Source organism: Phoca vitulina, unplaced genomic scaffold, assembly GCF_004348235.1.
Source record: "Phoca vitulina isolate PV1807 unplaced genomic scaffold, GSC_HSeal_1.0 scaffold32, whole genome shotgun sequence".
NCBI lineage: Eukaryota > Metazoa > Chordata > Mammalia > Carnivora > Phocidae > Phoca > Phoca vitulina.
The window spans coordinates 5268030-5294712 of record NW_022589735.1 but is presented as its reverse complement, the minus strand read 5'-3'; the positions used below and the strand labels follow the sequence as shown (position 1 = coordinate 5294712).

The 26683-nt window shown below is 55.1% G+C and overlaps 1 protein-coding gene across 1 annotated transcript in view; it reads left to right on the top strand.

The window, feature by feature from the left end:
* CATSPER3 (cation channel sperm associated 3) overlaps positions 1 to 12149 on the top strand; it is a 34877-nt gene extending 22728 nt beyond the window's left edge. The window contains exons 3-8 of the mRNA XM_032425215.1: positions 1615 to 1854; positions 6726 to 6908; positions 7742 to 7882; positions 8225 to 8344; positions 9207 to 9364; positions 10338 to 12149. Coding sequence (XP_032281106.1) covers positions 1615 to 1854; positions 6726 to 6908; positions 7742 to 7882; positions 8225 to 8344; positions 9207 to 9364; positions 10338 to 10443 — 948 coding nt within the window. The 3' untranslated portion in view covers positions 10444 to 12149. The remainder of the gene's footprint in view (positions 1 to 1614; positions 1855 to 6725; positions 6909 to 7741; positions 7883 to 8224; positions 8345 to 9206; positions 9365 to 10337) is intronic.
* Positions 12150 to 26683: the final 14534 nt, after the last annotated feature.

Here is a 26683-nt window from a genome sequence, read left to right as displayed (position 1 = left end):
CCCCCCGCTCGTGCTCGCTCTCTTTCTTTCTCCCTCCCCTCTTCCCTTTGACTCCACACCATCCCCCAGTCCGGTCCGGTCTAAATCTCCCCTCTTGCTGGGTGACTGTGAGAAATCATTCTCCTGCTATCTGTCTCTTCCTCCCTAAGCCACCCCCCACTCGCCCTTCTTGCCAGCTCCCCGCCAGTCTCTTTTCCATCGAGATCTCTTAAAAATGTAAGTTAGCTCATATCTCTCCCTTGCTCAGAATCCTCCAAGGTGGAGGTTAAAATCCAAAGCTCTCACCAGGCCTTCCTACGTGGCCTGCCCCTCCAGAAGCATCTCCTGCTCTGCTTGCCCCTTTCTGTTCTAGCCATGCTGACTTTGCTGTTCTTTGAACAAACCGTTTCTCACCTGAACGCCCTAGTACTTGCCATTGGGGAACTTTGTCCCAGTTTTTATTATGGCTCCATTCCAAGGCCTCTACTCACCGCCTTTTCTTTTCTTTTTTTTTTTAAAGATTTTATTTATTTATTTGATGGAGAGAGACACAGCGAGAGAGGGAACAGAAGCAGGGGGAGTGGGAGAGGGAGAAGCAGGCTCCCCGCAGAGCAGGGAACCCAATGCGGGGCTCGATCCCAGGACCCTGGGATCATGACCTGAGCCGAAGGCAGACGCTTCACCGACTGAGCCACCCAGGCGCCCCCACCGCCTTTTCTAAAATAGTTGCCACGACTCTCCCTCCCCGACCTGACCAGTCCTTCTATCTCCTTTGGCTGTCTCCTCTACTCCCCTTCCTTCCTACCCGGTATTATATTATCTCTGTATTTGTTTGAGCCTTCACTTCTGTCTCCCCCTACTAGATCATATGCTTCCTGGGGGCTGAACATTTTCTGTCTTATTCATTGTTATGTTTTCCCTACAACAGTTCTTGCTTGGCTCACGGGGGTGCTTAATCAAAGCTGCTTCAGTGAATGAATGCACTGATAACGAAGAGAAAGTTTTATCACTTAAGAAGTACCTTTTGGTAAAATCAAAGCCACTGGAGTTGTAGATGCATGAGAAGAATTTGAGTAAGATTATTTCATAAAGTATAGAAGTAGGAAAAAAGCAGACTGTTCCTCAGAAACAGTTAACTGATTTTCAGTGTGTGTGATGAATGGATGAATATTAGTAGATATTTGAGTATTTCATCTCTGCTCCAAAAAGTTTGGATATTCAGGTTGGCCAGAAAACTCCTGGGACCTTCTCTTTGGGAAAGATTACTTTTAGGTTACCTGAGGTGTTCAGTTGACTTAGACCGGGGTCTAGATGGCCATTCTGTCTTCCAGTCAGTCCGTCATTCTCAAGCACCCTGGGTGTGACCTAGCCCCAGGCTTAGGGCTGCAGGGAGGGAAGATGCAGAAGGGGAAGAGAATCAGACACACTGTGTGTCCGCTGGGTGCCTGTGACCCTGCCCGGGTTTCTCTCTCATGTGGGTGACTGGGGAGTGCCCTCCCCCTGAGATGCACACAGCCGATCTGGCGCCTCGGGCAGGGAGAGGGCAGAACGCTGGGGTTCTGCAGCTTGGCCTGACCCTCTGACCCTCGGCTCCCCCGCAGGTCTCTGACCCTCTGACCCTCGGCTCCCCCACAGGTCTCTGAGCTGGTCTTTGTGTCCATCTATAGCTCTGAGTTCTGCATGAAGCTCTACGTGGACCCCATCAACTACTGGAAGGATGGCTACAACCTGCTGGATATAATCATTATCATCACTATCTTCATCCCCTACAGTCTCCGCCGATTCAAGGGCAAGCACTACCCCTACCTCAACATCGCTGATGGCATGCAGTCCCTGCGTATCCTCAAGCTTATCACCTATAGCCGTGGCATCCGGGTGAGTGGCCTGGCGGTGCCGTGCTCTGGGAGTGCAGGCCACGGGGCCTGGGTGCCCACCAGCCCCTGAGGAAATCATCATTCTGCCACCACCATCCAGTTATTGAACTCTACTGTATGGCAGGTCGATCTTTACCAATGTTACCTCATTTCATCTTAAAACAATTGAGGAAGGGTATCATTGGCTCTATTTTACAGATGAAGAAATGGAGACCCATGGTCACTCAGCAGTTAGATGCCACAGCTGAGATATGAGAGGTGTGGCTGACTCAGGGGCCATGCAAACTTTTCCTCTCTCCCATGCTACCGAAGGGACTGACTTTCTTATGGTACAGGCCCTTTGAACTACAGTCCCAGGAGTCTCTAGCTCCTTGGTGGTGCTGGCCTCTCAATTTCAATTATATGCTTTCCCCGTACAGCTAAAAATCTGCTGCTTCTTTTGGTGGGACTGGTCTCATTACTTTGTTCAGGCAGCTCTAGGAATGGTGCTCCTGCTGAGAAGTCATGGGGTGACCAGTCTTTCTTTGGCTCAGGAGGTTTCAGAAAACTCCTCATAGCAGACCCAACCTGCCCTGAAGCATCTGTCCTGCCCTGAAGCATCTGTCCTGGGCACAGTATGACATCTGTCCTGGGCACAGCAAACATACTCTGGCTCTGTGCCCTGTGTCCACGCTTCTCCAGGAAGGGGCTGCCGTGGACCCATTTGACCAGCTCGGGTGTGTGTCAGCCTGTTTTGCTGAGAGATTGCCCCTAGCCCAGCCTGGATGTCTGTCTGGGACCTCGGCCCTACACTTAGCAGCCCCAGGCCTGGGGGACGAGATGAGGACAATGTTGAAGAGCTCCCCCTGCTACAGACCCCTGTTCATTCATTGCATGCTCTCATGTAGTCACATGCCTGTGGGTCCCCTCCCAGACAGTGGAGGCCAGGCCTCCTGTCCTTCCCTTAGTGGTGCGGCTCCTGGAAAGAGGTGGCCATAACTCCTACTCCCCACTTCCTTACTTGTCATTTGTGCCCTGGCTTCTTCCCTCCAAAGGAACTAGCCTCTCTGAGGTAATCAACAACCTCCTTGTCACCAAGTCCATCGGCCAATTCCATTGGCACCCCGTCACTGCCTTCTCTTAGGGTTCCTCCAGCCTCTTGAGCTCGATGTCTCGGGTGCGTGCTGTTTTCTCAAGACTGTACCCCAAGTTCTCTTCACCCGTCCCCCCCCCCCCCCCGCATATCTTCTTTGGGTGATCTTTTCCACATTTCAGGCTCTTCACCTTGCCCACGCTTCTCTCTGACTCCAGATGCACAGCCTCCTGGATGTCTCATGTGCTCCTCAAACCCATCCCGTCTGAGCTGGAAGTCATCACTCTCCCCCACCCTCGCCTCCCCAGACCCCAGCCCCTCCTCCTGTGTTGTGTCTTTTTGTGAAGGCTGCACCCCACCCCCATTCAACAGCCAGGTCATAAATTTGAGCGTCGGCATTCACGCCTCTGTCTTAAAGTCCTGGTGTGTGGCCTCCTACGTAGTTAGTGATCCGTCCTCATCTTTTCTCCATCAGCACCCACCTTCATCAGGATTCCCGCACTGGCTTCCCACACTCCTGAGAGGGCCCTGGGGCAGGAATGCCCCTGCAGCTGGGGAGAATCTTTAAAGGGTACATCAACTCGTGGCAGCCTTCCTTTCAAACCTGAGAGTGGCTCCCCTTGTTTGTGGCTAGAGATAGACCCTATAATGTGTCCTAGAAGCGGGGGAAGGGAGTGTCAGAGGTGCCAGACATTGGAGTCCATGGCAGGTAGGGATGGTGGTAAGGCGGGTGGACAGGAAAGAGGACTGGAGGTCCTTGGGAAGTGGATGCTGGGTGATGAGGACCTCAGACTGAGACAACAGTCAGACAGTTGGAAGTATAGGCTGCTTTTTGCAGGTGTTGGGCACCAAAGGAGCAGGAGCTGAAAGCAGTGCAAGGGTCACTGGGGATGAGGGAGTCAAGGGACAAAGAGGCCTGGGGGATGGTTGATATTCCATAGGGATGCTGAAGGCCCCGAGGACGATAGCAGCATGGCGTGGAGCCTGGAGGCAGAGATCCCAAGACACGAGGGGGTGTGGTTAGCTAGAAGGCTGGCTCTTTCTGGAAGGAGGGGCTTTGCTCATGGAGGTAGTGTTTCTGAGGGCGCGGCAGGGGTGGCCTCCTGAATCAGGCCAGTGGGGACTAGGCAGCCTCCCTTGAGCTGGCTACTGAGGAGTGATGTCCTGCCGAGGAACGGGTTTTCAGGTGAGGCCAGGAAAGAGGTCACCATGGAACGAAGGTGGCAGAGACCTCCAGGAGGCATGTGAGGAAGGAGGATGATGGCTGTGGGCTGAGGGAAAGGAAGCCCAGGGCTTCATGGGGAGGAGGGAGCCATATGGGACTGGGGTCTGGGGGAGGGCCAGTGACCGAGCTGAGGGCACGAGCTGTCTGCCGAGTACACCGTCTTGGCTCTGTTGTGGCAGCCTGGTCTGAAAGAGCCTGAGGTTTAGGGCCTGGCAGGGACACCCCATCTTTCCAGGGCAGCAATCTAGTGATGAGAAGACAGCCCTCCCTGCTGGCCAAGGTCTGTCCCAGGGCTCAGCCTGGCTTGCTTGGTGACCGCAGACCTTTGTTCAGCCTTTGGTTCTTGTAGACATGAACAGAGACCCATGGACATGCAGACAGAATATTCACACAGACATCCATGGCCCATGTTTGACCTCAGGGTTTTCCGTCATTCAGCAGAGCCTTGCATCCCAAAGTTGTTCCCTGGGGACGACCAGGCCACTTGGCTGTGGCTCACCTATGGCCTTCGGGATATCATAGGACCCCAGATCCCTAGGGGCAGAGAAGTGACTCTAGATGACACAGCCTCTGTACACTGGCCAGGTGGGGCTGGAGGGGCCAGAAGTGGGACCCGACCTCTGCTAACTTATATTCGCTGAAGTCATAGCCTCAGAGCCCACAGAGCTGGCACTCTGGCACATTCCTGGCTCCTGCCCCTGATGAATTAAAATGACACTCTCTGCCCCCACTCAGGGCAATAAACCTGTACGGTGAGGGAATAGTTCCGTGTTGTTCTGCACACAGACAGGGTCTGTGGGCTGGGCAGCCGAGGGCCACACTGCCCCTGTTCCTCTGCATTTCAGCCCAAAGAACAACCTTCCGGTGCGGGGCTCCTGCCCCTTGGAGCTCATCACCTTCCCTGCCCTGCCTCTAGCTCTTCCCCATAGCCTGAGTGCCCCGGGGCCGGGAGGACAGCTCCGGCTTGACCCAGAGCCCGGGAGAGCTGAACTACGGGCGATGAATTGCTTCCCCAAAGAAAGAGTCTGGGAATTCAAAATCAGGCACCTCTGGGGGCCAGGTTGTGGCTTTGAAAGCCCCGGATTTCCTCGGGAAGGAGCTACCAGCCTGTGGGGTTTGGGGCAACCATCTGCTGGGATTGGATTTCCGTACCTCTGGACTGCAGACTAATGGGGCCCACCTGGACTATGCTCCAAGAACATTGTCAAGGCCAGCCGTCAGGAGTCCCACGTGTCAGGACTTCTGGAGAGCAGGACTTCTCCTCCACTGTTCTCCAGGCTGCTTGGCTTTGGCCTCAGGTTGCACTGGGCCTCGGGCTGGCCTAGAAGTGGGACCCCCAGCTTGAGCCTGTCCTCCCCCATTCTCCGATGCTCCAGGTTCTCCCGCTCGGGGCTGCCCCTTCCCTGCCCGCCTGGGCAGGCCTCTTCTGCGGACTGCGTCCCAGGGTAGCGTTTCTCACGAGTGCTTGCCTCTTCCCTCTCAGTCGTCTTGGGAAAGAAGTTCTGTCTCTGTCTCGCAGGGAGGGAGGCGGTTTTGTACATCTCACCTCTTCTCGAATGAATCCTCAAACCCTGATTCTCTTCCCCCAAGGAGAGGGACGCATTCCCCTCTGCCAGGAGCTGTCCAGCCAGTCCACGTGGAGGGCAGCACCAGGGCTCTCTGCTGGTCTTTCCGCTTCCCAAGTCATCCCAGACTGTCAGCGCTTCACTGTCCCAGGGCTCAGCTCTCTCAAGTATTTCTGTTCTAGTGTGAAGCCAATAAACAGTTTCTTGACCTGGAGAAGGGGGCCCTAGTGGGTGAAGTTGGTGGCACAAGGCAAAGGGCTCAGGAGTTGGTCCTAGCTCTGCCGCTATATTGGCCAAGACTTCTTGCTTTTCTGAGCCTCTGCTTCCTCATCTTGATACGTGACAAATGATAATGCCCACCTGCTTTAAAATGATGTCCGTGGCAGCATCTAGGTAGGTGACCGTGTCTTGAGCACCAAGTGCATGCAAGACTCTGGGGTGTGGAGAATGAACAATGAGGAGCCATACGCTGTGCTCCCAGGAGTGGTCAACATAGTGGGAGGCCAGACAGATGGCCACTTCCTAGGGGATGACTGAGGTCATGGGATGGAGACCTACCTGTGGAACAGGACCCAGAAAGAATGGGAAGCCACATTCCCCTCAGCTTTCATCATTCCCATACCCGGGGTAGCTCCGCTAGTCCTCCTGGGCTTGGCAGAGCAAGCAGAGCTGGCCCTCAGCTGAGAGGTAAGAGCAGACACCTTGGGATGACCCAGAGGCAGGCCCGGGCTCAAGTGGAGTGGCTAGTGGTGCTGCTGGGGAGACACCCAGGCCTGAGGACCATCTGCCCATGGCTGACTGACGGTGGGGCCAGGCACTGCTCAACCACTATTGCGTTGGTCCAGCCCTCAGTCTGGGCACAGTTCCCATCCATCCATCCATCCATCCAACCCTTTATGGGGCCTGGCCCTGGATGCTGGGGCCAGCTGGGGTGTGGGCAGACTGGACCTGTCCGCTGAGCCCCACTCAGCCTGGCAGCCTGGCCTAGCCCCAGTGCTTCTGCCTTGTAGACACTCATCACTGCCGTGGGGCAGACAGCCTACATCGTGGCCTCCGTGCTCTTCCTGCTCTTCGTCCTCATGTTCATCTTCGCTATCTTGGGCTTCTGCCTGTTTGGACTTCCAGACAGGGGTGATCAGAATAACTGGGGGAACCTGGCTGTGGCCTTCTTCACCCTCTTCAGCTTGGCCACGGTACTGTGTTTGGGAACAAGGGTGGGGGCAGGGGCCTTAAGAAGGGAATGCCAGGGGTGCCTGGGGGGCTCAATTGGTTAAGTGACTGCCTTTGGCTCAGGTCATGATCCCAGGGTCCCAGGATTCGGCCCCACGTCAGGCTCTCTGCTCCGTGGGAAGCCTGCTTCTCCCTCTCCCTCTGCTGCTCCCCCTGCTTGTGCTCTCTCTGTCTGTCAAATAAATAAAATCTTAAAAAAAAAGAAGAAGAAGGGAGTGCCAGTTGGTGTGGTTGTGTGGACAGGCTGGGCCTTACATGGGGTCCTCCTCATGTTCAGGTCCTTAGCTGGGCTGGGGATGCTAAAGGCTGGCCTCCCAGGACTAAACCAGGGCCCTGGCCAGGGTTCCATTCCTCTCTCTGATCTTGTGACTCCTTAGAGCATTCCCATTTGTCCCACAGGGTTGTAAAACTTTCAAAGAGTTCTCAAAAGATAACTCATTTGGATCAAGTTTACTTTAGAAATGAAACCCATGTCACATAGGCTTTCTGGGACTAGGCTGAAGCTGCCTGCAAAGCCCAAGTGCAGAAAGAGAGACTCTGGGGTCTTTCTAAAGGAGGGTCTTGCAGAGGAAGGATGGGAGGGTGGGCTTTTGGAGAAGAGCCCCCAGGGCACCTTGGCCAGTAGTATCTGTACCCCGTGGAGCCTTGCGTCCCCAGCCCCATGCATGGACTGGAATCACTGGAAGGGGGTGGTGGTGAGGGGCTGCTGTGAAGGCAGAGCCAGCTGCGTCCTCAGGGGGGCTGGGGCTGCCCCGCGGGGCCTTGGCAACCGGCACACCCTGCCGTGCCCACACAGGTCGATGGCTGGACAGACCTGCAACAGCAGCTGGACAGTCGCAACTTGGCTCTCAGCCGGACGTTCACCATCATCTTCATCTTGCTTGCCTCCTTCGTCTTCCTCAGTATGTTCGTGGGTGTGATGATCATTCACACTGAGGTGAGGCTGCACTTGTAAGGATGGGGGGTTGGCTTAGATGTGGCAGGCAGAGCCGTAGGCCCAGTCTCCAGGGAGGCAAGGAGGTGGCTCCGTGGGCCCTCCCTTGCCCAGCCCCGCTCTTCTCCCTGGGCCAGGGCATTTCCCTGCCTCGTGATGGTGGTCAGCAGGAAAGGGGGCTTGCGGAGTCCCTGCAGCTGCAGAGGGCAGCTTGAGTTGGGGGCTGGCCCTGTATGGAGGGGGCTCCTCCTGCTGAGGAGCAATGCAAGGCTAGGGAAGAAGGCAGATGGGGGTGGTGGTATGCCGTGAGAGCCTGCAGCTTACCTCCATCTTCCCCCTCTCTAGGACTCCATTAAAAAGTTTGAGCGGGAGCTGTTGGCGGAGCGGCACATGACGCTCATGGAGGAGAAGCAGGTGATTCTAAAGCGGCAGCAGGAAGAGGTCAGCAAGCTGATGCAGATGCAGGTGGGCATCTCCTGGCAGGTGGGGAAACAGGCCCGTGGACAAAGAGGGCCTTGGGGCCAGTGTGGACGGTAGGTGGTGTTGGCCGTCTCTGGTCTTAGGTAAGGTAGGCTCTGATGCCCTGGGTTTTCCACAGTTGGGCTTTATTCTCTACATTTTTGTATATGTCTGGACCTCTGAGAGAGTTGAGTACTGTAGTTATAGTTTCTCCCGTCTTCCGGGGCACAACTCCACTGCCAGGCCTTCTGCCTGGAATGCTCTTGTCACTCACGCTCCCTGGTCGCCAGGCAGCCATAGGCCCTGGCCAGTGTGTGGGGTGAGGCCATGGAGGTCCTGACAGGTGCTACTCAACTCCGGTTTTTCTAAAGTGGAACGAGGATGAGCATAGCAGGCTGGAGATCTTCTGTCAAGCATGATACACCTGTGAAAGCCTGGGGGCAAGCCTTCTTTTTTCAGCCTAAGCTCTCTGAGCTCCTCAGGCTGGGTGCTGGGTGCTCTGCTGGGTCCTGAACCCCTGCCCCCCTCCCCTCTGCAGCCAGTGCATCCCTCCTGAGCCCCTTCTCTGAGTTGGAGTCATCTACCTGTCTTGGCTGTGCCCGAGTTTGTGCAGGGCAGGGTGAGACCACGCCGAGCCACACACACTCAGACTCTCACTGGTTCCTTTCTGGGTCACCTGTCCTCATGTCAGTGATGGTGGCTCACAAGGCTGCTGTGGTCAGGGGGGCCAAGGCTTGGAGGGAGTTGGGTGAACCTGTGATTCAATGCAGGACTTACCCTGGGGCTGGGGTCAGGCCTTCGCCTGGGCCTCTCGTGAGGGGTTCCTGTGCCTTCCTCTTCACTGCCCTCTTTATGCTTCCCTCTCTAGAAAAATGCTGACTACAGAAGTTTCAGTGAGCTGGTAGAGAACTTCAAGAAGACCCTGCGGCACACTGACCCCATGGTCCTGGATGATTTTGGCACCAGCCTGCCCTTCATCGATGTCTATTTGTCCACTCTGGACAACCAGGACACTACGATCTACAAGTCAGTACCCACCCCGCTGCCCCTGGCCCTGGGAGACCAGGCCTTTCCTGGTCCCTAGGCTTCCTTCAGGGTGGGGCCATGGCAGGTGCCATGGGAAAGCAGGGGGATGGTGGCCTGTCTGCAAGTGGCTGAAGTGAGGCCCTTCCTGGGCGTGCAGGACTCCATGTGTGCACGGGGGCTGCATTGCCGTGTGGACAGGCCTGTTGCTCAGGGACCTCTGCTCCCCTGGCCCTCCCTGGCCTGCTCTCACTGGCCTTGAAGTGCTGGGTTGGACTCTTCAGGCCCCTCCTCACTACTCACTTTTCAGAAGTCAGACGAAAGAGCACTGGTTGGCAAGGCAGGAGCTGAGGCTCCTGGCCTCGTTCTGCTACGACCTTCCTTTGTGACTCTGGGGAGGTCCCTGCCCCTTTTCCACCTGTCACCTGAGGGCTGATGCTCCAAAAGCAGTGTGTGGGGCTTTGAGTTGGCCCGGCCCAGGGCTGTGCTCCGTGTGCTTTAGCTGGAGTCATACCTGACCATTGCTGAGCAGGAAGGGGAGGGGCATGGGCACGAAGGAGTCACAGGGAGCTCTTGAGTGAGGACAGACACCAGGAGGCTGGCTTCATGACCGAAGCCTGCTGGAGGGCTTCACAGACTGGAGGAACTCAAAGGAGGGGGTCAGGAAACCTCCACATTTCGCCGAAGAGTGGGCCAGGTAGTGTCTGGTCACCTCCACATAGTCACCTCATTTACAGCCCAGGATTTGGTGTCTCCAACCTGACACATGTGTTGAAATACCTTACTCCGGGGGTCACGGGTGGAGCAGCGGCCCCGGATTCCAGCTGACCCGATCTGCCTCTACAGTCCTTGCTCTTCCCTGCACCCACACCTACCAGGCGTGGGGAATCCAAGGTGCGGACATGCAGTGGGCAGGGCTCAGGTGGCGTGGAGCCCACGTTGAGCCCGGGCCCCCTCCCCCTGGTTCCACTTCCAGGCTTCAGGAGCTGTACTACGAGATCGCGCACGTGTTGAGCCTGATGCTCGAAGACTTGCCGCAGAAGAAACAGTCCCAGTCCTCTGAAAAGGCTGATGAGAAGTAGGGGGGGGGGGGCGTGGGCACCCAGGCACCGAGGTGCCTCGCAAGCCGTGACAGGCCCTCGTTCAACACAGGCTTTCTGAATTGCCCTCTCTGTAGTTGCTTAAGCTCGTGGTATTTCCCAGCCGTGGGGGGTTGGGCCTGGGAAGAGCCCATGAAGTCCGATTGACTGCTCCCCCCTCAACATGATACAGCCAGGCCTGGGGAGTAGGGGGAGGGATGCTCAAGACTTGCCCTTGGCCAGACGCCATGTCCAGGGGCCACACTGGCTATCTCCTCCCTTGACCCCAGCAGCGAGGACTCCCTGGGCTCCTGGGAAAGCCACCTGAAGACCCCAGACCAAGAAGGGCCTCCAGCAGCCCTGTAAGCGTATATGGCTCCTTTGAGCTGGGGTAGCCTCACTGATCTTGGAACCTCTTAAAGCTGGGCTCCTCTTTGTGGGTGCCCCACCCCAGGCAGAGCAGCATTTCTCTCTATGCACCTACTCCCGTGGGGACCCGTCTTTGGAAGCTGACTGCTTTTCTCTAGGCTCACAGTGGTCGTGATGCCCCAAAGGGTGCAGGGGGCACCTCCTAGAGGGGTCAAAGGAGCAGCAGTATTGGGCACTTTGGGCTGTTGGTTAGTTAGGACTTTTCACTTGAAAGGTGGCATTTTCGGTGTCATTCCTGGCCACATGGCTAGCAGAGTTGTGACACTCCCTTGATCCGGCCATGATGGCATCTTCTGAAGACACAGGGCGGGGCGGGCAGGGTTGGCTGACACTCCTTGTCCCTGACTGGCCAGGCCAGAGGCCCTGCGGTGCCCCTCTGCTCCCATTGCTGGGGGCTGTTCTTGAGGCCCATTCCTTTAGCAGGGCCCCATCTGACAGAAGGAGGACGGAGTTCTGGGCAGAGCTTGGGTGGGGGGGGACACCAGCACCTACAGTTGAGGGAAAAAAAGCCCCAGACCCACAATGGGGAGTCAGGTCAGCAGAAAACATGGGGGGTAAAATTGAGAGTGGTTGGACAAAGGGTCCCCTGTGTGGACCCATGGTCTCCGGGCACAGGTGACAACTCTTCCAAGGCCATGGGACAAGGGTACTTGGAAACCTTTCCTCGTGGTTTTGTTCATACATCCAACTACTATTTACTGAGCTGGGCTGGGTGCTGGGGATGCTGTCATGAAAACCCACAGTCCAGTTCTGGTCCTCTTGGGGCGCTCGGTTATGTAGAGGAACCAGTAATCCAGCCAGACTGGATGAGAGAAATTTCCCTGAGGAAGTGACAGTTGTTTGCACGCAGAGAGCACGTGTCTTCTAAGAGACTCAAATCATTGCCATTTGCAAATGTTCACACTCACGTCGTGTAAAAATGCGGAGAAGGCTTGCTCTGGAGAGTGAGACCCGCCACCATGTTATCGGGGAGCCCTCCGAGGGCAGGGGCGATAGCCTCGTTTCCCGAGGCGCAGAAAACTTCATGCCAGTGCCCTTGCGGCGGGGGGGCTGAAGTGTGTGCCCTTCGCAGAGCGGGGAGAGGCCCAGGGCTTTATGCCTGTGGTGCCTGGCCGGGAAGGCTGGGGGCTTCCGTGGCCGCTCTGGGGGTGGAGCCCCCTCTGTAGGACAGGCCTCGGGCCAGGGCTCTGGTCCGGGCGTGGGGCAAAGCAAACACGGCCGGCTGCTCGCACGGCTGTGGACGCTGTTGGCATTGCTGTGTGCCTACGTTGCTCGGGAGGATATGAAAACACATTCCCCCGCTCTCACCAGGAATCCCAAGAATCGCCTTAGGCCCCTGGAAGTGAACAAAAGATTAAAAAAAAAAAAAACTTGGACTCAGAGAGGTAAGTTGGAAAGTGCCACGGTTTTGGAGTGGGGAGGTCTGGATTCCGTAACTGGGTGACCTTGGGCAAGGTGCCAAATCTTCTGAAAACACAGCTATTTCCTCTGAGAAATGGGCTGATAAAACTGACCCACTCTGAGGACCGAACGAAATACATGTGAGAGCGTGAAGAAAGCTGGAGGCAGCGGTGGCCGGAGCTTCCGTGCCGTCGGCTCTGCCTCTGCTGGGCGACCAGCCGCAGCGGGCCATGCTGGTCAGGGGCCGAGAAGGCCTGGGCCAGCCTCAGGACGGCAGGGAGGACGGTATGGCACCGAGAGCGGGAAGCAGAGGTCGGGAACCGGTGTTGGGGGTGGGCGGTGAAGGGGTCTCCATGGGGAGCTGGCACGGAACGACCTGGAACGCCTGGGTTCCCACAGGGAAGCCCCGGGCACGGGGCTCTGGGCCACGGTGGGGAGGGCCAGCTGCCTTTAAGGGCACAAGCAGTAGGCTGTCACTGAGCAGGGAGCTGGGAGAGGGTGACGTGCAGAGGGCCGGCCCAGCGCTGGGGGCAGAACAAGCCAGCGGGTATTTGGCGCAAAGTCCCAGAGCAGCATTTCTGTTTGGCTCTATTCGTCTGCAGAGCAAACATTGGCAGATTGGAATTCCCACTTGGGCTCTCACCAACTCAAACAGGCTTGGCCACGACTTTCAATTGATTTGCTTGGGGCAGAAGTGCTCTGCCTGCCCAGGCCTGGCTGAGGAAAGCAGGACCCTTCTCACCAGCCCCCAGCCCTTGGGTCCAGCAGAGCTGTCCCCAGATGGCTCTTTCCTCTCCATCCTGCCAGCCTGGTGGTTTGGTAGCTGCACTGGGATGCAGGGCACCTGGGCTTGAGTCTTTTGGTCACACTCAGGCCCTCCCCTAGTTCCTGTGGGAAGGATCTGGAATCCAAGGCTGGAGGTGTTTGGAAGGTGGCCGGATTTTTTTCTTTTAAACTGCTTGTTGATTCCACCAGCAGGAAGCAGTCCCTATATTATGGCGATCCAGGCAGTGAGGGAGAATATAAACTCTATTTATTCCAACAGCCCCTAGAAATCCTACACAGAGATGCTGAGAACTGCACACCTTGTGTTTTCGTCAAATGTGGGTGAGACAGAACACCTCCTAATTTAAAGGGCCCTTTACCCAGTCAGACTTCGCTGTCAGTGGTCTCTCTCCCTGTTTTGGTCTCTGTCCCTGGCCCCAGCTTGCCTGGGCCTGCTCTCTTGGTTCACAGGCTCTCAAGAGAGAGGATAGCTCTGAATTCTTTTTTTTTTTTTTTTTTAAAGATTTTATTTATTTATTTGAGAGAGAGAGAATGAGAGACAGAGAGCACGAGAGGGAGGAGGGTCAGAGGGAGAAGCAGACTCCCTGCCGAGCAGGGAGCCCGATGCGGGACTCGATCCCGGGACTCCAGGATCATGACCTGAGCCGAAGGCAGTCGCTCAACCAACTGAGCCACCCAGGCGCCCCAAGATAGCTCTGAATTCTTAAGTAGGCTGCCCAGCAGGGAGAGGCAATGGCTGCCAATACGAGTCCCAGGGCTTGGGAAATGACGAGATGGGGGCTAAATGTGATGGAGACAGATTTACTACCGTGTGAGTGCCCCGCTCCTCCCCACATTCCGCACCCCCCCCTCCAGAGCTCTGTCTGTGCTGGTCAGCCCCACGCCTCACCATCCCCGAGTTCTCTCTTTGATTTTACTCTAGACTCTGGGTGACACAGTGCTGGGGGAGTGGGGGAGAGCCAGGATGGGATAGGAGAGAGAGGAAAGAGGAGCATTCGTGCTCTCTTGATCTCCTCCGTGATGGAGAGTCAGGGTAATGGGCAAAACAGAGAGCAAATGAGGAGACCAGTCAGCTTTGATGGGTCTACATAATCAGGAGCTGGGACAGGGAGGGAAGAAGGAAGTAAAAGCCGAGGGCCAAGAGTCAGAGACTTTTAGACAGAGGTTCTGACCCAGATGGAGTGTGAGGCTTGCAAAGGGGAGAAATGGGGATGACAGGTGTCCTTGGGGGGTGAGAACCGGGTCCTCACTGATGTTCTTTGAGAGAGGCAAGTCATGGCTGGAATCATTTAAAGATGATTTTTGGTTGCTGACTGTGCCTTTTAAAAAAAATGGAACCCCCTGAATGGATTTGACCACGTGGAATCTGGATTATATTCAGGTGGCCTAAAGATCACCCTGTATAATAGAGACCTCTCAGGTTAAAATTGGGAAATGTTAAAAGGGCTTTACAAACCACCACCTGAACCCCCAAATGGGCTCAGAGGCCTGTAGGTGAAGCACCCCTGGGGGTGGTGGCACAACGTGTGGCTGGCCTTTTGCAAAATGAAACCAAAGTCTCAAAAGAAAGTGCAGAAGAAGCCGAAGGGGGATGAAGAGTCTGTCCTAGAACTCTTGGGACACTGGGGACTGACCCCATGCTCTGTACACTGGTGATGGGACAATGACGTTCTCACAGCGGGGTCCCCCCCTGCCCCACAGTTCAGCACACGTGGCCCTGGACTCCCTCCTTTCCCAGCGGTGCCTTGACACCTAGAATGGTGGTCTGAGATGAGAAGACCTCTTCACAACTTGCCACTGGACCAGGGGAGGATGTGTCCGAGCAGAGTTCAGGCCCAGGCTCTCGTTGTTGACAGTGGAAACACCACCTTCTGTTTTGTCGGCATTTCTGCCTACGAGATACTTTCATATACATGATCTGAATCATGTCATGACACTTAGGTATTTTTCATGATTCCCATTAAACAGGCGGTAAAACTGAGGTTTGGAAAGGTGATGGAGCCCCCAGGTCTGTACAAGTAAGGAGGAAGAGCCAGGATTCGCAGCCATGCAGTGTGGCTTTTGCTCTCCCACAAAGCTGTGCACCAATCTTGTAAGGAATCGTTAGCTCCATTTTACAGGTGGGTAAGCAGGCACCCACAGGGACCGTCACTTGGCCAGGATCGTCATTAAAGGGCCAAGTCAGGATTTGACTCATGTACCCACTGCTCTACAGCCTCCCAGTGACCTTGGTCTTTCTTTTCAGAGCTATTTTTTGAACGTTAAAACTCAAGCCCTGATTGCCTTCCGAGCAGGCCCCGAGTCTGCAGTGTGCTGACCCAGTGGCCACTGGCTTGGCTCTGGGAGCCTCAGAGATGGAGAGGACAGCAAGAAGCAATCAGTGCACACGGATGGGTTGTGACTACAGCGCCTAATCGGGAAATTACAGCCTGGGCAGCAGAGGGTTTGGCTTAGAAGTCACCCTTCCGTGGGTTTCAGCGAAGCCAGCCCGCACGGAGGCTTGGCTGGCAGAAGGGATGTGCTGGGCAGGCGTGAGCTCGGCAGGCAGGATAAGCCAGCCCTGTCAGTGCTGTGCCCATACCCAGAAAGTTGGTCTCTCAGGTGGTGACCTTGAGGTTGGTCCTTTCCAGCTCTCTGCCTGCCCCTGCACCCATAGGTAACTCATCAGCAAGGGTAGAAGCTGTGGGCGCCCAAAGGGGGCACTTTGTGAGTCTCTTGGCTTGAGTAGTTGGCTTTTCCCCTGACCCTGGAACGAGCATGCAGAAAAAGAGTGGAAACTCTTTTTGGAAAAAAAGATGGGAAAAGCCAGTGGTAGGACTGTACGTACATGACGCCCTCAGTATTTTTTTTTTTTTTTTTGGAAGAGGAGAAATAAATAAAACCACATATACAAAGTGGCCATAAGATATATGTTCTCTTCCAGGTGGCAAAGATGATAGACAAAAGCTAGTACGGCCAGTGTATGAAGAATGGGCCCCCTTGTCCACGTCTGGCAGCACCCATAGGCATGGCCTTCTCCGTGGTCTTCTCCATGGCAGCATGGATGGGATTTTATTGTGCGTTCCTGGGGCTCGCCAGATCTGTTCTTGCAGTTACCCTGATGTCCCAAATGACCAGTGCACAGAGAGTATGGATAAGGATGTTTGCAGTGGCCTGCTATAAGAGAAACACAGCAAAAGAAAACAGGATGTTACCCCAAGGCCCACTGGTGAGGATGCTGGTTAAATGATTATGAATCTATACATGTGGCCCTTAAAAATAGTGATTTTTGGATAAGCATAGATATTCTTGATACTATCCTGAGTGAAAAAAGTGGCTTCTCGAGCAACGCGTGGCAGGATGTCCTTTCTGTAATAGCATGTGCACACATACAATGTATGTGTAAATGCACATGTATGCAGGCGGAGGGATGTCTGGGGAGATATCAGCAATGGTGGTTCAGTGGTCTTGACTTCGGTCCTCATACTTTTCTGAACTTCAAAAATGTTAAGAATGAATACGTACGCTCTAATCAGGGAAAATCACACAATATTCACCTGGAACGTAATGCTAAGTGCGGGGTGGGTGTGTGTGTGCGTGCAACCACACCTGTGGCGTGTGGAAGGGCGTTCCAAGCAGAAGGAACCACGTGCACAAAAGAGTGAAGGTAGAGGTCTAGGGGGTTGAGCAAGTGCTGGGAGGTTGGTTTGGCCACAGCTTACAGGGTGGGGTGGGGTGTTGGGGGGCTGGGGAAGTAGACTGGAGCCAGATCCGGAGGACCTTGAGTGTTCGGCTTGGCAATGCGGAAGCAGGGCGGTAACCTGGCCAGCTTGGATTCCTGCTGCCTGAGAGAGGCCTTATCCCCCTCACTTGGCACATAAGACTTCCCTACTCTGTCTCCCCCTTTTTCTCCCCATACCTCCCAGGGTTCCCTTTGCCAGAACTCAGTCTCACCTCCCCTCCTGCACACCCGTTCCAGGCCTGTTTGTCCTTCAAGGCTCAGGGCCAGGCTCTCTCTCACAGGAAGCCCTCCCAGATTGCTCTGATTAGCCTTGATTTCTCCTTTCTCGTACTCTCACCCTTGGCCTTTTATACCTGACCTTAACTCAGACCTTAATTCCTCCACCCACAGACACTCCCTTTCCCAGCCTTAGTTGGGGAGGGCCGTGATCTGGGAGTCTTGCCCTAACCCCTGGATGCCAGAGGTGGACCGCCTGAGATGTGCCAGCTTTAGAGTCCTGGGGGATGGAGGAGGAGTGGGCAGCAGAGACCCAGGAGTGACTGGGGCCGATGCCACAGGCACCGTGCCAAGCGCTGGACATACCTTTTCACAACTGTTCCCGTTCTGCAGCTGAGGAAAGGGGGCTTGGAGAGGCTTGTGTGGCACTAAGTGGCAGGACTGAGAGTTGAACGTGTCTCACTCCAGAGCCCATACTCTTAACCTCTGTGCTGTGCTTGTCTCGGGCCCTTACCCCCTGGACGTCGGCTGAGCTGGGCCTGAGGTGGGGCCTTCCTGCGTCTTGCTGCCCCGAGCCCAGGGGCATGGACTTCAGGGTGGAAAGGAGATGCCAGGTCACTCAGGTGGTAGCTCCTGACCCAGTGGAGGACCTGGGGGCATCGCAGCAGCCCTGCTGAGGCCTGGGGGGGGTGGTCATCATCCCCCATGAAATAAAGCAAGATGCTTCCCTGTAGGGCCGGCTGGCAGGGGTGCTGTGGGGGGAGTGTGAAGGGGAGGGAGGCTGAGCCTGTGAGATTCTCCAAGCATAGGTGGTCAGTGAGATGAGACAGCCTACCTGAAAGCCTTACATACTGGTCACATCCAGGATCTCTGCAAACCCTGACACTGAACCTCATGAGGCAAGCAGGCAGGCCCAGTGTCCATTTGACAGAGTGGGACACTCAGGCTCCACGAAGGGAAGGCCAGGCCCCAGGGACGAGCCCAGGCCAGGGGCTAGAAGCCAGGGGGGCCCTGGCCTCCCCCAGGCACCTTGACCAGCCACAGCTCTGCTGGTATCCTTCCCTTGTTGGGCTGGGCGAGTCACTGTGATCCTGGGGGCTGCCAGGGGCGGCCTCAGCGGCCCCACCCTGGGCTCTGGATTGTGGGGAGAGTCAAGGAGCTTTGGAAGGGTGGGCATCGAGCTCAGGAGAGGCCAGGCGTTCACCATGAATAGTGTGTGCCGGTACTCAGTACCAGCCTTGGCGACTCAGAAGAAGCGCGAGCTTGGGGGAGAGAGGAGGGGTCCTTGGCCACATCTTGTGTGTGTGTGTGTGTGTGTGTGTGTGTGTGTGTTGGGGGTGGTGTTTCATGTAAATCTGTCCTTTATTAGATTGGGTTTATCCACAGGGACAGAGAGGTATGTGCATGGAAAGACTGGAGTAAGGGTGAGGATAAGCGTCCATCCCAGTGTGTCCTGGAAAGTTCCCAGATAGGCCACAGGCGGCAACAGTTTGGGGAAACCCTTGTCAGGCCCCGCCACAGCCTGGCGAGTGGCGAAGTGGCCGGCTGCTTTGTGGCTGCGGTGTCTTCGGGGGTTTGCCAAGCACTTTCCGTGAAGTCACGGGGACGTAAAGCCCTTGGTTCAATTAAATGGGTTAATATGCTTTGTCTGATTCTGAGGAATAATAATAATATAATGTGATAATAGCAATAATGGTGCTATTAGCTGTGGTTATTACACGTGCCTGCACTGTCCCAGGCACGGAGGGGAAAGTGCGGCATGCATTCCCGCACACTCAGGCCTCATTTTCCTCTCATAAAACCCCATTCTTCAAAGCCTCCCCAGCCCAACTCCCTATATCCATTTTCAGGACAAATTACGAACACTTAAAAAAAATTGGTCCATTTTGTGTGAAAGCCAAGTCCAAATTACTGTTACTTTCCCCTTTATGTTTTGAAATTTAAAAATGAGTAGGGGTGGGGAGCTGAGGGGGGGCGCAGGGGGGATGGAGAGAGGTGGAGAGGGGGGAGCAGGGGAAGGAGGGAAAAAATGTATGAACGAAGGAGAAAAAATAAGCCTTCTTGTTTCAGTAAAAATGTATTTCTGGAATGATGTTTCAGTTTACTCAGGCAGAAAAATTAGAAATGGTGTGCTTATTAAGCAGGCTAAGTAAGCATGACTATTTTTAGTAGTGTAGTAAAACCTTGGTAATTTGGACCTCTTTAATAAAGATTCCATGATCATGCTGGCTGGCAGGCACACCCTACATGCGTGTGTGTGTGTGTGTGTGTGTGTGTGTGTGTGTAGGCAAGGTAGGAGTGCAAAGAGGTTGCTGAGTTGGAGGACTGGGAGGGGGCAGGGGGTGCAGCCAGGGGACACAGGGGAGAGGGATAGATTCCCTGCCTATGACAGCCATTTTTTAAACTCTGAGCCCTCTTTGCTTAGCAAAAAAAAAAGGGGCATCACAAATGATTCTTCTCTCTGAACGTTCCTCTTGGCACCTATTAATTTGACATCCATTTAAAGAAGAATGTATTTCAAAACAAAAATTTCACTTGGGTAGAAATCTGACAGTAAAGGTTTACTTGACACTTGTCACACGGGCTTGCCCCTAAATGAGGCTGAATTCTGAGGGTTGACTCGTCATTGCAGGCAGGTGATGACTGACACCTTCAGGGTGAGGGCAGGGTCCCGCAGGGACACCCCTCCCCATCCTGTGGATCACAGGTCTTGGTATATTTAAAGTAATATTTGTTGTTTCATGTCACCTTTACAAAAGAAATACATGCTCAGTGCAAAAAGCTTGGAAAGGACAAATGAAAAAAAAATCCCTCATTTCCCACCACCCCGAGGTAGCTGGTGTTAACACTTTGTGCACATCCAGAAACGTCCCTGTGCATATATAAGAGCAAAAATGGTACAGTGCTTAAATACCGTTTTATAGCCTGTCTTGTTTAGTTTTCTTACAGAGAAGCTCAGTTAAAAAAAAAAAGAGGCAGCGGCAGACCTGTTATTTAACATTTGGCTAAACTGATGGAGAACAACCATCCACACCAGTTCTCTCTTGGTTGCAAAATAGACACTCGGTAGGGGAAGTGTCCTCATGGGGTCCCACTGCTGCAGTGCACGAAGGGATGGAGAATGGGGTGAGGGCCATGGGGAGTGGGTCAGCTGTCCTGGGGGCTTGCATGGGGCTGCTAGTTAAAGAGGGCTGCAGGGAATTGTTTTCTGATCGACAGCAGACCAGCTGTGGCTGTGGGCTCGGCCCCTGAGCGTCCTGGGCACCAGCCCCTGCATGCCTCTCTGGAGAAGGTCGGGGCATAAACACAGATACACCTCTTTATAAAAAGGTTCTGGTCAAATACGTGAAATTTACCATGTTAACCTTTTAAAAATAGATCGTTCAGTGGCATTTACTATATTCACATTGTTGTGCAACCATCACCACTGTCCATCTTCAGAACATTTCATCATCCCAAAATGAAGCCCCATACCCATTCAACAATGACTCTCCCCTCTCCCCCTGTCTCTGGCAACCACCGTCCTATTTCCTGTCTGCATAAATTTGCCTACTCTAGGTACCTCAGATGAGTGGAATTCCAGTAGTTGTCTGGCTTATTTCACTTTAATATAATGTCTTCAGGGTTCGTCCATGTCATAGCAGGTGTCAGAATATCCTTTTGTTTTAAGGCTGAATAGTATTCCATTGTATGCCTGGACCCCATTTTGTTCATTCATCTGTTGATGGACAGTTAGGTGGCTCCCACATTTTGGGATTGTGAATAATGCTGCTATGAGCATGAGTGTACATATTTCTTTTTGAGTCCCTGCTTTTGTTTCTTTTGAGTAAATACCCAGAAGTGGGAATCGTTAGATCATATGGTAATTCTATGTCTAATTTTTTGAGGAACCGCCATACTGTTTTCCAGAGCAGCTGTACCATTTACGTTCCTACCACCAATGCACAAGGGTTCCAATTTCTCTACGTCCTTACCAACACTTGATATCTTGTTTTATTCCTAATGGATGTGTAGCAGTATCTCACTGTGGTTTTGATTTGCGTTTACCTAATGAGTAGTGATGCTGAGCATCTTTTCATGTGTTTATTGGCCATGCATCTATCTCCTTTGGGGAGATGTCTATTCAAATCCTTGGCCCATTTTTGAATTGGATGGTTTGTTTTTTTGTTGATTCACTTAAAAAAAAAAGATTTATTTATGTATTTATTTGAGAGAGAGTGGGGGTGAGGGACAGAGGGAAAGGGAGAGAGAGAATCCCAAGCGGACACCCAGCTGAGTGAGGAGCCCGTTGCAGGGCTCAATGTGGGGCTCCATCTCAGGGTGCCAAGATCACGACCTGAGTCGAAACCAAGAGTCGGACGCTTAACTGACTGTGCCACCCAGGCGCCCCTGTTGATTCACCTTTATTTATTTTATTTTATTTTATTTTTATTTTATTTTTTTTAAAAGATTTTATTTATTTATCTGACAGAGAGAGACACAGCGAGAGAGGGAACACAAGCAGGGGGAGTGGGAGAGAGAGAAGCAGGCTTCCCGCCGAGCAGGAAGCCCAATGTGGGGCTTGATGTGGGGCTCGATGTGGGGCTTGATCCCAGGACCCTGGGATCATGGCCTGAGCCGAAGGCAGACGCTTAATGACTGAGCCACCCAGGCGCCCCATTGAGTCACCTTTAAAAGCAGTGCCCAGAGCTGCCTGTGCTGAGAACAAGGAATAAGTGTGTGTGGAGGAAGGAAAGAAACAAGAGAGAGGAGAGAAAGGAGCAGGGAGAGGGAGAAAGGGCCAAGACCTGTTTCGTGGAGGGAGGGGTAAGGGAAGGCAGCCCCTCAGTTCTTTTATTCAGCAAATGTTTCTCTGAGCGTGACTGTGCGCGGACGCTTCCCCAGGTGCTGCGGTCCACACCTGTTTGCCTGGGCATGCTGACTCTGTGATGGCAGCCCCCTGCCCAGCTGCCAGTGCCCTGCCCCCAGGAGGCTGTGTCCACACTAGCGAGGCTGTGGGCTCTGTGGTCTGGCGGGGACCTGAGTCCCTAAAAGCTGTGTGCCCTTGGACAGGTTATGTGACGTGCTTGAGCCTCAGCTTCCTCATCTATAAAATGAGACAAAGAAGAGAAATAAAATATGTCCGGTGCACAGCAGGGGATAGTGCAGGGTGAGATGTGGCCACGGGATGGAGAGAGCCAGAGCAAGCTTTCCTCCACCCCCTTCCCGATGCAGCTTCCTGCACCCTGACCTGCTCCTCTGCAGCGTCTCTCTGCCCTGGGTCACAGCCCACCCCTCCCCCCCCCACCCCAAGCCTGGCTGGGCTCTGGTGGCTGAGTGTCCTGAAGTTCCTATAGCCACTCAGTAGATGGGCACCTGCTCTGGGCAGCACCAGACTACTGGGAGGCCAGGTCCAGGGCCCTGCGAAGGCAACACAGGAGTGTGAAGAGTGGGGTGGTGAGAGGGGCAAGGAGCCAGGCCTTGCTGGCTACCCCCAGTAGCCAAGTGAGCTCAGTGGAGGCCAATCCTGGGGCCTGGGCCTTTTCTTTTTCTCTCCCAGAGCACACCTGAGCCCAGCTTCTTGACAGGAATCGACATGAATTATAATTGTTTATCCTTCCCCCCCACCCCCTGCTGCCCAATACAAATGTCAAGAGAGTGTACGGTGCAGTGGAGGGGACCATGGACCTCGGTCCCAACTCTGTCCCTCACTCCCTGTGGCATCACGGGTGAGCTGTTGATTCTCTCTGAGCCTCGGTGTCTTCCCGCGTAAGGATAAGAGGCCCCTCTCTCCCCTGAGGAGTGAGCACTGTAATTGTTATCAAGTGCTTCTCGGGGCCTGGCACTCGGTAAGGGGCTGATGTTAGCTATCAGTAAGATGAGAGAACACAGAAGTGTCCAGGCCTCTTTATCCCATGTTGCAGGGAGTCCTTAGAGGAGAATTCTGGGGTGAGTGCCCCCTCTGCTCCCCCGGCTCATCTCTCAGAGTACTGCCTGCCCATGTGCCTCTCCCCAGGCCCAGTGGACAGCAGTTCCTCAGGGCCTCCCAGGCCCTGGTGCTAGGACACCGGGCTGGGTTCCCAAGGGTCCAAGTCCAGGATGGGTCCCCAGGTGGGATGCAGTGGGGAAGGCAAGTCGGTGGGACTGTCAGTCAGGACTCACACCCACGACACCCAGCCAAGCTGGAGGGAAAACCAAATTGGGCTCCAAAGGACATTTTCAGAAATGACCCGTTGAGAAACTCAGAGAAGCCCGACTAACGTGGAAAGCGGGGAACAGGGCCCCCAAGGGGAGAGGCAGACTAACAACCACACTGCCACCGCCATCAGTAATAACTCTCTGCCGGCCCCACAACTAATGTCTGATGTGTTATCTCCTTTAATCCTTCAAACAACTGTGTGAAGGGATTGTTATTCCCTTTTATGGAAGAGGAAACAGGCTCAGAGACATGGTGTCTTATCCAAGGCAACTCAGAGGTGGAGCCAGAACTCAAACCCTTGCTCTCAAAGACTACAGCGAAGCTTCCTCTGGATGCCAGAGCGGAGTCACGGGCCCGGGAGATGGCGAGGTCGGTGGGCACGAACCATCCTTCCCGTCTCGTGACTGAGGCCCTGCTGCACTGTCACGGGGGGCAGCAGGCTCGGGCAGGTGGCGCTGAAGGGCGGCACACAGCCACCTCCGGGGCCTGGACTCCCAGGGCAGTGCCCCCTCCGAGGCAGACCTTCCAGCTGTGACTTCCCGTCCCCTTCTAGACGACTCTGGCAGCTGTCCTCAGGGATGCCATGGCCCCAAGGGAGGCCCCCAGCCTGGCTGGGGCCCTCAAGCTAGGGGAGGGAACTCGGTTCCTCTCAGTGACCGGGGACTCTGGTGGGTGTGCATTTTCCTTTGGTGCCCGTAGGCCCTGCAAGCTGGTGCTGGGCACCCGCCTCAGGCCCGCCTGTTTCTAATTCATAGCTGCTCTAAGCCTGCAGCAGCCCTTTGGGGCTTTCGGCACCAAGCAAGGACCAGATCTGCTTTTCTCTTTCCTGGGGTTAGTCCCGGGTAGCCCGTAGAAATCACGATCTCTTGCAGGCCAGACTCCTCCCCCTCCCCACCATGTTGCCTGTGGTGCTTGGCATGGGGCAGCCCGGTGCAGACGGTCGAGTGGCCCCGGACTGGGCTGGAATCCACTCCATCACTTCCTGCTGTGGACCTTGGCCAAGTGACCTGACCTCTCTAAGCCTCAGGGACCTCATCAGGGAAAGGGGATAATGAGAACTCTTCCTCCTAGGGTTGGCGTGCAGGTAAAGGGGCTGATCCGTGAGGAGTGTACGCTTAGCCCTGGGCCCTGGGCCCCAAACGGGCAGAAGAAATGAGAGCGCTCGCCGCTCAAGACAGAGACACAGCCTGGCCTGAGCACCCTGTTCGAGGCAGACCTCTCATTTTTTTCTGACTCACAGCACCCTGTTCTTGTTCTTCAAAAGCACTCAGCCCAGTTTGTAATTATACACGTGTTTGTTTACTTGTCCATGAGAGCAGGGACCGTCTGTTTCCCAGCGCTCAATCCCGAGCGCCAAGGACAGGAACACAGCAAACGTTGCGTGAATGAATGACACTCCTTCCCCGGTCTTCAGGCAGAGGAGGACTAGGGCTCTTTGCCTTTTGTCAGAGGCTTGGACTTTCAGAGCCCCCCTATATTCCTCAGCCTTCCTTCAGAGATGATCCTCTGGCGGGTACAGCTGGGAAGGGCTGGGTGCTACCACTCCTGTCTGCACCACAGAACAGCCGGGTCAGAGGAGCTGGGGGGACCGCACGATAGGGTCTCACGCACACCTTGTTGGCCGTGGTCCTTGATGGGTGATGGGGACGTTCTGGGACTGCTTCTGCCCTGCCACCTATATCTGCGGCTGTTTGGTCTGGGGCCCCAAAGCCACACTGAGTCTCCACCAGAGCCCCTTGTCGGCCATGTCACCTGAGGCCGGGCCCGACTTTCAGGAGAGGCCTCTCTGCCTCCCTTTTTCCTCCAGTCCCATCTCCTAGGTCTCTCCTGCCTTCTGCCCTCAACTGAGACCAGGGCCCCCTGGCCTTGGCAGATGTGTGAGGCTGGGGGAGGCACTTTGAGTCCAGATGTGATTGTGTTTATGTTTCCAGAGAGTGAGGGGTTTCCAGAGAGTGAGGGGTCGGAGCTCTGGACTGGAGCCGTTGGGGGAGGGGTGGTCTGGCTCCAGCCCCCTGCCCTAGCCTTCCCTCCCCCCACCTCCCTCCTCTGGCCTGTGTATCTGGCCCTGTCCTCAGAACCCCACACCGTAAGTCCTACAGCATCAGGCTGGGCCATCCTCCAGGAAGGACCCTTCCTCACTCCTCATCTAAATGTGGGAAGATGGGTGGAAAGATGCTTTGGAACATAAAGACTGTTGACTCCTGTGACCTTGGCCCAGTCGCAGAGCATGGTGAAGTCTCGGTTCCATCACCTGTGTAACAGGGACAACACTCCTGCCCTCAGAGGCGGTGTTGACCTGGTTTGAGAATGTGTGCACAGGGCTCTCCAGCTATTAGCTGGTGATTAAGCCCATGGCTGTGCCCCGCTCCCATCTAGGGCTTGCCGGGGGTCCGGCTCCAGGGCAGTGCCAATCCCAGTCACAAGGTGAGTCTGAAGCAGAATACCCACCCCTCTGCAGCTGCAAACATCTTGTTTTGCCATTGGAAGTGACTGCCTTAAGGGAAGCAGAATATTACAGGCACTTTACAGGCTGGTCTTGTTCATCGTTTCCAAAGCCTGGGGAGAGTGGAAGCGCCCTCAGCCTCCTTCCGGTACCTTGGGGTGGAAGGGAAGTGAGATGTTCGTTCTGTGCCATGGACACTTTCTCCAGCACACGGAGTGGGATTTCCGCAGGGGGAAGAGCTGAGGGAGGCCCTGGCTAGACACTGGTGGATCCTGCATCCTCAGTCCTCCTGGAACAACTCGGGAAGGGCTCCAAGGTGGGAGTACTGGGCCCACAGGAGAAAAGACAACCCCAGGACTAAAGGAGCTCTGGGCGGCCCTCACCCCAACTCTCCGGGTGGACAAGGGCCACACAGCACCCCGAGGGCTTGGGGGTTCCCGCGGACACAGCTTGGGAAGAGCCTGCAGAGTCGGGCAGCCGCGGAAGTGGGGGTGCTGGCTAGGGCGCCGAGGCTGAGCTGTCCCGCCGGTGAGCCCCTGGTGGGCTCGGAGCTCCCGACGGGGGCCCTCACGGAGTGGGGCTGAGCAGGTCAGGAATTGTGGTGGGAAGAGAGAGCACCTCCCACTCCACCAAGAGGCGGCCGCTGAGCTCCTCTCTTACCCCACAGGGCCCATGGTGGCGCCGTTCCCTTCCTACCCGCCTCCCTCCTCAGTGGAATGAAGCAGTCGCGGCTCGGCAGTGGTTAGCACGCTTGTACTATGGTTTTAATAGACGTACATGGACAAGTCGATATAGACAGATTTATAATTCTATACAGTCAGTCCGACATACACAGGGACGCTGTAAACAGGGGCGCGGGCCGGAGAGCGGGTGTGCAAAGTGGGCGCGGCGCGGGGGGGGGGGAGCCTGGCCGCGCCCCGAGCTCTCCCGGCTCGACTCTTGCACGGCGGGCGGTGAGGAGGGGGCTCTTCGCCGGCCAAGGGGGGCACCTCCTAGCCCGGGAGCGTAGAGGAGGGTCTGGGCCTGTGGCGAAACTTGGGCGGGGGCGCCCGGGGTGCTCGGAGACGAG